This window comes from Terrapene carolina, unplaced genomic scaffold (assembly GCF_002925995.2).
Source record: "Terrapene carolina triunguis isolate 2854851 unplaced genomic scaffold, T_m_triunguis-2.0 Scaffold454, whole genome shotgun sequence".
NCBI classification, from domain to species: Eukaryota; Metazoa; Chordata; order Testudines; family Emydidae; genus Terrapene; species Terrapene triunguis.
The window spans coordinates 1393001-1404243 of NW_020664805.1; the positions used below are offsets into that span (position 1 = coordinate 1393001).

Consider the following 11243-nt stretch of genomic DNA (forward strand, 5'->3'; position numbering starts at 1 on the left):
GCCCTGTAGATAGACAGAGGGTTTGCTCTAAATACAACAGCCGTCCCAGCACTGAGCCCACACAAGAGAGCTTGTCAACAGAAGCGTATGGTTCTATGCAAAGGGATGGAGGTTCATGCAGCAGCGCCCCGGGCCTGTCTAATGCCAGCTAGGAGCAGGGCAATGGCAGGAAAGGTGGGCCCTGTCCCCGTTCTGCATAGGGACAGGTGTCGGTGGGATTGGGGCGATGATCCTGCCTGAGGACATCAGCTGGGGCTCTCCTAGCCTCATGGCAGTGATCAGGTTCATTGTAGCTCAGCCTCCCCTCCCCAGCCTGAGAAATGATGCTGGCTTGAATCCCGGGCAGCACTGGTCTGGCACAGACACTGCTGCAGGGCTGCCTCTACTGACACAACCGTGGGCCTCCCCCTTTCCGGGGCTGTCCCAGAGCACAGCTGTGTGGGGTGTTACAGGAACAGCCGGCATCCCAGAGCCGAGCCCTTCCCCCCGCAGCATGCTCAGCTGCCCAGAGATCAGGGCCCTGGAGACGGGCCTGTTAGCCCCAGACAGGGCCTGGGGACACTGTCCCCCACCACGAGGAGACACTCCCCAGAGTCTTACACCAGCTGGATAGGAGTTAGAGCCAGGCCAGACTCCTGCCCCAGGGAGGAGAGCCAGGTACTCCCTTGCCTCAGCGGTGTACGGCCCTCCACCAGGGCCCTCAGCGGTGTACGGCCCTCCACCAGGGCCCTCAGGGGTGTACGGCCCTCACCAGGGCCCTCAGCGGTGTACGGCCCTCCACCAGGGCCCTCAGAGGTGTACGGCTCTCCGCCAGGGCCCTCAGGGGTGTACGGCCCTCCGCCAGGGCCCTCAGGGCTGTACAGCCCTCCACCTTGGGACTGAGGGGTGTCACGGCCCTCCACCTTGAGTCTCAGGGGTGTACAGCCTGCCACCAGGGCCCTCAGGGGTGTATGGCCTTCACCAGGGCCCTCAGCGTGTACGGCCCTCCACCAGGGCCCTCAGCGGTGTATGGCCCTCACCAGGGCCCTCAGCGGTGTACGGCCCTCCACCAGGGCCCTCAGCGGTGTACGGCCCTCACCAGGGCCCTCAGGGGTGTACGGCCCTCCACCTTGGGACTGAGGGGTGTCACGGCCCTCCACCTTGAGTCTCAGGGGCATGTGCGGCTTTTCTGGGTCCCGTTAGCAAAATGACAGGGCCTCTGAGCGCCCCGACCCCATGCTGCTACCTACATCGCACTTGCCCATTGTAGATCTCAAAGCACTTCCCCAAGGCGGGTCAGTGTCATTTTCCCCACAGTAATGATGGACAAACTGTGGCACAGGGAGGTGGAGGGAATGGCTCTTGATCCCACAGCAAAGCTGGGACCCGGCACTGCCCCGGAGCTCGTGCACTCAAGGGGCAGTCCTGCTTTCCCTGTTTGTCCTGGGAAGGTTTCTGGGCTCCCTATGAGCCAACTACTGGATGGACGGGGCCTGGCGGGTGTGTTCCCTGGCTGGCTGTGCGTGACGCTGCCTGTTCCTTTTGCAGGGGTGCCTGGTGCTGGAGTGGGAGTTCCGGCTCTAGGATATTACCCAGGTAAGAACCCACACCCCCCAGCGGGACACGGGAAGCAGCAGGAAATGGGACTGTCTCCCCAGCCAGCAGGGCACGCTCTCCCCTGCATGGGAAGGGAAGTGAGAGCACAGTGGGAGAGGGGTCCCCAGGCTTGTGGATGGAAATATCAGCCTGTCCCAGAAGGGGGTGCTGGCCCCAGGGGAGAGGGGTCTCCAGGGCTGGGAGCTCAGGAAATGTCTCCCTCGCCCCAACAGGAGTGTGTTTGGATGAATCTGGCCAGCAGGAGCCATGTGCAAGGGTGGGAACCCCGCAAGGGACAGTCAGGTGTGGATCCAGGCAAGCAGAGCTGTCTGTGTCACCCCTCCGCACAGCCCCCTCCAGCAGGGCTGGCCATGGTCTCTCTGGGCAGAGGCAGAGCTGCTCGGCGTGGCTGGGCCTGAGCTGAGTCAGGTAGAGCCTGGTTCCTGTCCCGGCTCTGGTGCTCACTTGCGCGTGGCCCTGGCTGAGGCACTGCATGGGGACGGGGAGACACAGAACCCGGGGGAGCTGTCTCTGCTCAGTGACACAGTCGCAGCCCGGGCCCCAGCAAAGCAGCCGTGCCCTGGCCTTAGTGCGCTGGCTGCCCCGACAATCCAGGCAGCTGGGGTGGTGGCAGCAGGGTGACACCTGGTAACACAGCAGAAGGACGCCTATCAGCCAGGCACACTGTAGCCCAGCCCTGTCACGTGAGTCATGTTGTAGCCCGGTTCCTTTGTCTTGCCCCTGGTTTATGACAGCCGGGGGTCCAATCCAGGTCTGAGTTGCTGCATGGGCTCAGGCCCGGATCCACCGGAACACGCTGCAATCCACAAAGCCCACGTAGGTGCCCAGGCTCCCTGCACAGTGCCTGGACTGCTGGGCACAAAAGTCAGCACGTGGGGCAACGAGCCACCTAAGCTAGCCAGTGGACATGGCCGATGGCAGGGACGTGTCCTCAGACAGGCACCTGTCTCTGCTAGCAACCCAGGAAGGGTTCAGCAGGAAGCCCTCCACTGGAGTGTGCGGGGCGCAGGCCCCTACTGGTTTCTCGCAGGCGTGAGGTAGGTGTGTGCCTCGCTCCATACACAACAGCTGGAGGAGGAGCAGCCCGCCTTGTGACTATTACTCCAGGAGTGAGAGCACGGGGCTATTCTGCTGTGGGGCCCCCTCAGGCTCTCAGTGAACCAGGGGTCCCCCACCTCCCAGGGGGCCCAAAGCACTGGCCTATAGAGCCATTCTCTTGCTGTCCCTTTCTGCCCCAATGGTTGTGCCTCTGGGGATTAATGCTGGCCAGTCACTGGCCAGAGAGAGCGAGATTCTCTGTGGTTAGGGCACACGCTTCGGAGGTGGAAGCCCCTGGGCCCACCCCCTCCTCTAACCTCGGATTAGTTAGCCCCATAGAATAGGGTGACCAGACAGCAAGTGTAAAAAATCGGGACGGGGGTGGGGGGTAATAGGTGCCTATATAAGAAAAAGCCCCCAAAATCGGGACATCTGGTCACCCTACCATAGAACAGCTTCAGCAGGAGAGCTGGAGGGAGCCTCCCCCCATCAGAATATCCCATGGCTCCGTCATTAGAGCACCTTGGTGAGCACTGGGAGACGCCTGTTCAGATCCTGCGGGGGATGGGAATTGAACCTGGGTCACCTACATCCCAGGTGAGCACACTAGCCCCTGGCTACGCGTTATAAGATAAGCACCACTACTCCTCCAGCTGAATTTTGAATGGGACCTGATCTGGCAGGTGGCCTCTGAGCCCACCCCCTGGATGGGGCTCGGCACATGACTCAGGTGGAGGAATGCCTGTCTTCCCCCCCTTTGCATTGGGGCTTAGGCGGGAGGTGGGTGTCGGGTGCCTAGAGAAGGCAGCAGGACATGTACCCAGATGCAGAAACTTAGGCACTGAGGGAACTTTAACCCTCAAAACTTAGGTGCTGAGAGTTTAGGCACCTCCAGGCATGAGCGGGAGCTTTGTGGATTGCAGTGGGGCCTAGACCTGGGACTTGGTCGCCTGAATCCTGGACTAGGCACTGCCATCCCTATGTAGATCAGGGCTCAGCCCCTGCACCGGGCCGTGACGGAATTCAGAGCCTGCATTCCCAGCACAGAGCCAGCCCCTTGAGTCCTTCTGGGAGCCAGGTAGGGTGACCAGATGCTAACTGTAAAATATCGGGACCGCCGCAGGGGGGCGCCTTTTTAATTGTTACACTCAGCCTTCCGGGTCTGCGGCAGCAATTCGGCGGCGGGTCCTTCAGTCGCTGACGGTCTTCGGCAGCATTTCAGCAGAAGGTAATAAGTCTTGCAGCCAAAGACAGAAGCACCCGCCGCCAAAATGCCACCGAAGACCGTCAGCGACTGAAGGACCCTCCGCCGAATTGCCGCCGAAGACCCAGACGGGTGAGGGTAACAATTAAAAAGGCGCCCACCGGTCAGGTGAGTGTAACAGACAAACAAACAAAAAAACCCACCCGAAACAAAATATCGGGACAAATGGTGTCCCGACCGTACTTCGGTCGGGACGCGGGACAAACTGCTCAAAATCGGGACAGTCGGGACATCTGGTCACCCTAGAGCCAGGGAACCTGGCAGATCACTGCCTGAGAGCCCAGCTCTGGCTGGCGGGACTCTGTTCTCTGCAGCACCATCTACTGAGAGTGCAGGATTGCTGCAGTGCAGCACCGGCTGTCCCTGCTGCAGAGCACACTGGAAAGGAGCTGTCTCACCACGTACCTTTAGCCACAGCCTGCAGCCCTGACTGGGCGGGGGTGGGGCCGACAGAGGCAGTGACCTTCAGCAGGGTGCTTGCAGCAACCTTTCACTGCGCACTGCCCAAAGGAAAGAGGGGTCTCTCTCGGGCAGTCCGACCCCAAGCCGGCAGGGGACCAGCTGCCCACGTCTTCCTGGCTCTTGTTCCTGTGGCTCTGGGCTGGAGCATGGTGGGGTGGAAGCCCTGGGATGGCAGCTCTCAGGGCTACACCTGCAGGTACTGATTACTCCAAAGCCGTGATGCGGGCAGGGCTGGAGGGCAGGGCGCTGAGCATGTGCTGCTGTTTGCAGGAGCTGCTGGGATTGGAGGCCTGGGAGTAGGAGGCCTAGGGGCTGGAGCTGGACTTGGGGGTGCAGGTGAGTACTGCCCTGAGATACACAACCCACAGTCTCCACCTACATGGCCCGAGGCAGCAGTGGCTGGCAAGCAGGCTCGCTGCTGGCTGAGTCCCTGGGAGCAAGCACTTCTCCTGGGTATGGGGGCACTGGTTAGCGGCTCCCCCCAGGGAGCCCCCCCCGCCCCTTGTGCAGAAGCACCTGTAGTGGGTCCTTCACCTTGGTGTGGAGGCATCTGCTTCCTGAGCTACAGCGTCCCCCCATAACCAAAGATGGTGGCCCATGCCCTCTTCTGCAATGCTGTTGGATTCTCCAGGGGGAGGGCCCTTCGGTCTCGCAGACTAACGTCTGGAAGCTTCTGCTCCAGCCACCCAGGGATCAAGTCAGGGAAGTTCTCAGACCCATGCTGTCCAGGAGACCAGCCTCGTGGGGCCTTCGAACCCATGTGTCTGGCTCTCAGGTGGGGCAATGCGGGGGCGGTTCTCTGCCCAGAGGTGCATGGCCAGTGTGCCAGGTTCATCTCGCTGGTGCCAGGCCAGCCACCTGTGCGACACAACCTCCCGAGGCAAGGGGCTGGCTGGCACCTTGCGCATCTCCCTCCAAGCACCAGACTCACCGCATCCATTGGGCTCTTGCTTTTCTCTAGGGCTCGGTGTTGGAGCAAAACCTCCCAAGCCAGGTAAGGGACGTCTCCCCGTCTGCGGGTTCTCGGCTGGACAGCGCAGGGCTCCATTTGCTAGGGGGAGGGCTCAGCAGAAGCCAGGCGTGGACATGTAGGGGTTTCCCATCAGCTGCTGCCCTTGTTTCTCTTGCATGGGGCTGAGTGGGGGGTCACCACTCAGGATGCTGCCTTGGCAAACACGACTCCTCGGCAGCTGCCTTTCGCCTCCCAGCCTCAGCCCTGCTCGCTGTGCCCTGATGGCACCCGTGCCAGCACATCACACTGCCCCAGCTCAGACCCCCTCCCACACTTGGTAGTTCCCTGCTTTGCCAGCTGCCCCCGCCTCCTCCCCCAGTGCCTTGGGACCACTGCTGTCCGTGCCTGGTCCCCAACCAGGGATTCACGCCGGCGGGCATCTTGGGAGCTGAGAACTCACCGGGTTCTCGTGTGGGAAAGGAAAGGCTGGGCGGCCTTGGCCTCCTTCATACCCTGGGGCTGGCAGCCCATGACTCCTTGGAGCACTGGCACGAGGTGTGGCGCTGGAGCCCTGGTTGGCACTGTCCCCGCTCCACAGGGGGCAGAGTGGCCGCCAATGCCTTGATGAGAGGAAGGCCCAGGCCACGGCAGAGTTGCTGGCCTATGGTCATCTGCACCTGGCAGCCCCTGGGCACTGGTTCCAGGCAGCCTCTTCTGCTGCCAGCGAGGCCTGGTGAAGGCATGTCAGGCCTCAGCTAGCCTGAAGTTAAATGCCAACTCCAGGAGATTGAGCCAGAGCCCAGCACTCCCTGGTGCCCAGAACGGCTTGGGGAACTGCAGCATGCAGAGCCCTAGGGCAGGGAGAGGATTCTGGCTCCCCCAGCCTATCTGTCCCTGTCTGTCTGTAAGTCAGCCATCCTGGCGCTAGGGACAGAGCTCAGGAGCTCCAAGTCAGTTGTGTCCCTCTCAGGGCAGACCTAAAGCTGCAGTAATGTCAGCCCCATGCCAAATCCAGCGGCTGCCAGGAGGTTGTGCCCTGGAAAGCTGGCAGAGCCTCTCTCCACCTTGCAGGATTCAGTGCCAGGCCAAACAACCAGCCAGGTGCCTTTGCTCAGGCAAACCCCACACTGCAGCAGGAGGCATCTGTGGGGCAGAGGGTCCCATTTACAGTGAGAGACATGCAGCCTGCAGGAGGCTCCGCATAGGGCCACCAGGAGCCTGCTCAGGTCACTGAGATGGCAGTGCCCAGCCCAGCCTTTCCCCTGCAATGCCTGCAGTGGGCTTAGCTGGGCAGGGTGCTTCCCAGAAACCTCTCTGGCATAGCTAGACATGGCTTCAGCCCTGTGGGGTGAGAGGCTGCCCCAAGGCTGCGATGGTGCCTGGAGACACCCTCTAGCTGTGAATGGAGTTGCTGAGGAATCGTCTGGTTGTTGTAGGATGGATCCACACTTACTTCAAGAGGCATGACGCTGGCAGTGCACGTGTCATCACTGGGCCTGTGCACGTCTCATCATGGGGCCCTCTACTATGCCAGGCTGGGCCAGCGCATGTGTCATCACCGTGTTGTCCAGTGGGACGGCTGGACCAGTGTGTGTGTCATCATCAGATCAGGGGCATGCAGCTGGGTCCTAGCTCATCTGGTTGCTAGGGAGGGGGCAGGAAGGAAGGGGGCTGGGCCCCTGGCACGTTGGGAAGCAGGTGAGAGATGCTGTGTCAGGCCCGGGGACTGGGGCTGGAGATCACCCGTGCTGCCAGGTGCCCGTCTGAGTGGGGCCAGGAGGCTCCAACCCCTTTGGGGTACTCCCAGGTCAGACTGCCCGTCCAACCTTGGCCCTGCCCAGAGCCTAGGTGAGCTGCAATGCGATTGGCCCCTGGGCCTGTCCGTCTGCATCTCCGCGGGTGTCCCTGGCAAGGCAGGTCTCCAATTTCAGTGTGTGGAAAGAAAAACAAGGCCTGTGTTTGTGGGTAATGAAACCCAAACGGTCCGGAGCTGTGCAGGCCCAGCCTGCGTGCTGGCAGCCGCCCTCAGCCAAGGGCAGTGGAATTTGTGTCTGGAGGAGCGAGCGGATGATTAGGCACAGATGTTGGAAGGCATCAAAGTCCTGAGCCAGAGCGACTTGCTCCACACTCGTAAACATTTCAGATCCAGTCCCATCGCTGCCTCCTGCGGCATGGGGGGGACAGAGCCCAGAGGGTGGCAGGGATGGGACACAGAGTGATGGAGAAGAGACAGATGGGCACAGCAGGGCGGGGCAGGGAGCCACTCGACCTGCCCCAGCGTGCAGCTGTTCTCATTATCCCTGCCCTGCTCCTAGGGCGCTTCCCATCTCATTGCACCAGCTCCTCACCCCAGGGCACACGTGGGGAGGGAAGTGACTCTCCAAAGCTCCTCCCACACCGCAAGCACCACCCAATTGAGGAGCCAAAAGCAAGGATCCAGCCCCTCTCCATTCCTGTGTGCTGCGTCAGCAAGGAGATAGTTACCAATGCTGTTCCTCCTTAGGCTCCAAGGTCAGCGGCGGCTGGAAAGGAAGCGAGGCAGGTGGCCCACACAGTGCTCTTGCTCAGGCTCTCTGCAGACTCACGCAGTGTCTGAGCACAGAGACGGTTCAGCGGTGACAAGATCACAGTCAAATGTCTCCACGGGGAAAACGTACTTAGCAATGAGCTTTTCAGTGTAGCAGAGAAAGGGCCAACATACTCCCGGGGCTGGAAATTGGAGCTAGACACATTCAGAATGGAAATCAGGCGTAAATGTTTAACAATGAGAATAACTAGCCACTGGAACAATTTACCAAGGGGCATGGGGTAGGGTGACCATACATCCCGTTTTGGCCGGGACAGTCCCTTTTTTAAGCCCTGTCCCAGCCATCCTGACTGTTTTTGTGGAAGTGGGCATTTGTCCCGCTCGCTCTTGCCGACGTGCTCAGGGGTGCAGTGCAAAAGAACACGTGGGGGGCGAGTGGAGATGCCAGCCCCTCGCAGAGGGAGGGAGGGCTTGGTGGGGGGAGGCAGCATTCCAGCATGCAGCGGTCGTGGGGCAGCAGGGTTTCAGCGACCAGCAACAGCCTTGCAGGGGAAAGGGTGGGGCTCGGACGAGCAGCTGGGGGTGTCCTGTTTTCCCGTTGGGAAATATGGTCACCCTAGCATGGGGGATTCTCCAGCACTGGGGATGTGTAGGTCAGGAGTGGATGTTTTTCCAAAAGCTCTGCCCTAGGAATGATTTAGGGACAGGTCTCCGGCCTGCGTTATGCAGGAAGTCAGACTAGCTGGTCCCGTCTGGCCTGCGGATCCATGAGCCTGTGAGTGCCTGCACTGGGTACACTCGGGGTGCACGGTTCTAGTTACCCAGGCAGCCATGCGGGAGAGAGACTCCCTGGTTATCTAAATGAAAGCTGCAATTCTGGGAGCCAGGGGGGCTGGCCCCAGTCACTCCCGCTCCCCAGCCTAGGAGGCAGAGAAATCCCGGGGCACAAGGGAGCCTCTAGGCTCCAGCAGTCACCACGGCTCTCGTTCCAAGGGCCAGTGTTCGAGCTGCCTCTCCGAGAGGCAGAACAGGCTGCTGCCACTGGGCCCTCCCGACTGGCTCCAGCTGAGCCTGGCTGAATGGGCTAGAACTGTTCACACTCACACAGACGACACCGTCTGGGAATTGTGTTAGTGGAGGGTTTCTCTGGCCTTCCCCTGGCATGGTGCTGGGTGAGATTGTAGTGCTTCTCACCAATCTTCTCTTTCCAGGCCTCGGGGGACTCGGCACACTTGGCCTGCAGCCAGGTGAGTGTGTTGACTCTTAGGGGCTCTCTGGGGAGGCTGAACCCTGCCCCGGAGGGGCTGGCATGGACCCCTCACCCAGGGCACTCCCTTGCATACAGCGCACACTGCAGATCCTTGTGCGCCTCTCCTGATCCCCGTTTGCCCAAGCCACAGAGACAGGCGCTGAGATGTGCAAGGCTGCCAAGGAGGTTGGACAACCTTGCAGTGCGTGGGGGTTGGGGAGCCAGGCTTCTTCGCAGCTGTGGGGCCCAGGGAGCTGGGGCTGTTCCCAGCCTTGAGCAATGGGGATTCAGCCTCAGCCCCCCCATCAGGGTCAGAGCCCCATTGTGACAGGCACTCCAGGCCTGGCTCCCACTCCACAGGCACAAGCACATGGGGCGGGGATGGAGCCCCCCTTTCGGGGAGCCACAGGACAGCTGGATGCTCCACACCATCTTGGGATCTTTTAACTGGGGGTGAATCCCCCCAGCCCATGGAGCTGGAGTCTCCCGGGTCACAGCTAACTCTCCTTCTCTCTGGCAGGTGGCGTAGTCCAGCCAGGTTTCTACCCAGGAGGCGTCTACCCGGGCGGCATCTACCCAGGGGCTGGGCTGGGAGCCTATAAAGCTGTTGCCAAAGCTGGTGAGTGCACATGACTTTCTACTGCAGGGGCTGATCCAGGGTGCCTGCATGCCCCTGCCCCTCCCTGGTGCCCGCTGCCACTGCCACGCCCCAGTTGCATTCATCTGCAAGCCGGCTTAGGACAGGCACTGGGATAGGCATCGCCAGACGCCCTGGAACCTGGCACCGCAGCCAGACCAGGAGCTCAGGCCTCCCCTGGTCTGGCAAAGCTGGCATGCCCTGGGCTTGAAGAGGTATCCCCTGCTGCCCTTACCTTGCCCTCTTGCCTGGCTCTCTTGCCATGAGCCCTGGGGTTCCTGCCTTCTCTGGGGTAGGTCCTGGTCTCCAGCCAGGTGTGAAGTGGCAAACAAGAGGCGCTGGTCTCTTGGGCTAGAGCTGGCCCAGGGGGTGGGGTAGAGAGCTGGGGGCGAAGGGGCAGAGGTGCGCCCAGTGGAGACTGTGCCCGTGGGCCACGTGCTGAGCCGAGTGCACTGGCTGGAGTTAGGAGTCAGTGCATAGGAAGCGCAGAGCTGGGTGTGCAGTGCCTGGCGCCAGACAGGCTGGGATCCTGCTGCCCAGGCTCAGGGAGGCCTCTCCCTATCTGATACAACAGAGGCTGTCACTCCTGCGGCCTGTGGGACAGTGTAGGGAAGCCCACATTGGATGGCACCCATTGGCGGGAGGGCAGCATGGGGAAGCCCGCAGCAGAGTGCCCACTGAGGCTGAACTTCGCTCGCACCCCTGGAGCATATGGTTCATCGAAGCTGGGCACGGGGCCCAGGGCTGAGCCTGAAATACCCGGGGATCTGGTCTCCTGCTGGGAGCCCGCTGTGCACTATGGCTCAGCACTTCCTTTTCGTAACCAGGTGCTGGTGTGGGCGGAGTGGGTGGAGTCGGCGGTGTGGGCGGAGTCGGCGGTGTGGGTGGACCCGGCGGTGTTGGCGTCTCCACAGGTAAGGTGTGTTGCAGTCCAGGGCTTGCCCACCCCTGGGCACAACTCTGACTGCCCCGTGCCGTGCCCTGAGAGGAGCAGGGGCCTGCCATGCTGTCTGCTGGTCCAGTGCTCATGGCCTCTGGCTCTCCTGCAGGTGCTGTAGTGCCCCAGACTGGGGTGCAGCCAGGAGTAGGCGCTGGAGGGAAACCTGCCAAGGTACCAGGTAGGTGATGGAGAAGGCGTTAGTGCGGGGCTGGGAAGGGTGAGACCAATCAGCTGGACAGACAGTCACTGTTCTTCCTTTCTTGGCTGGCAGGTATTGGCATTCCAGGGGTGTACCCGGGCGGCGTGCTCCCAGGAACAGGTGAGCGGTAGCCGGGCCCTGGTACTGGGCTCCGCTGATGAAGTCTGTGGCCAAGGGACCCACCAGTGGCAGGGTCCCCAGTCCGTCAGGACACTGCCCAGCCAGCCTGACTGCCACCAGCTCACTCTGGGAAGGACGTTTGGGGCGTGGGGTGGAGAGGGGCCGTTTGGGTTTCGGGTGTGGGGTGGAGAGGGGCCATTTGGCTTGGGGGCGTGGGGTGGAGAGGGGCCGTTTGGGTTTGGGGCGTGGGGTGGAGAGG

At 61.5% G+C, this 11243-nt stretch overlaps 1 protein-coding gene across 1 annotated transcript in view; it reads left to right on the plus strand.

Moving 5' to 3' along the window:
* Positions 1–950: 950 nt before the first annotated feature.
* Positions 951–11243, plus strand: part of LOC112105072 (elastin-like) — an 89380-nt gene continuing 79087 nt past the window's right edge. Inside the window, exons 1-9 of the mRNA XM_029913109.1 lie at positions 951–1035; positions 1528–1575; positions 4631–4696; positions 5322–5354; positions 9051–9086; positions 9609–9707; positions 10553–10639; positions 10775–10843; positions 10937–10984. Of these exons, the coding sequence (XP_029768969.1) occupies positions 951–1035; positions 1528–1575; positions 4631–4696; positions 5322–5354; positions 9051–9086; positions 9609–9707; positions 10553–10639; positions 10775–10843; positions 10937–10984 (571 nt within the window). The remainder of the gene's footprint in view (positions 1036–1527; positions 1576–4630; positions 4697–5321; positions 5355–9050; positions 9087–9608; positions 9708–10552; positions 10640–10774; positions 10844–10936; positions 10985–11243) is intronic.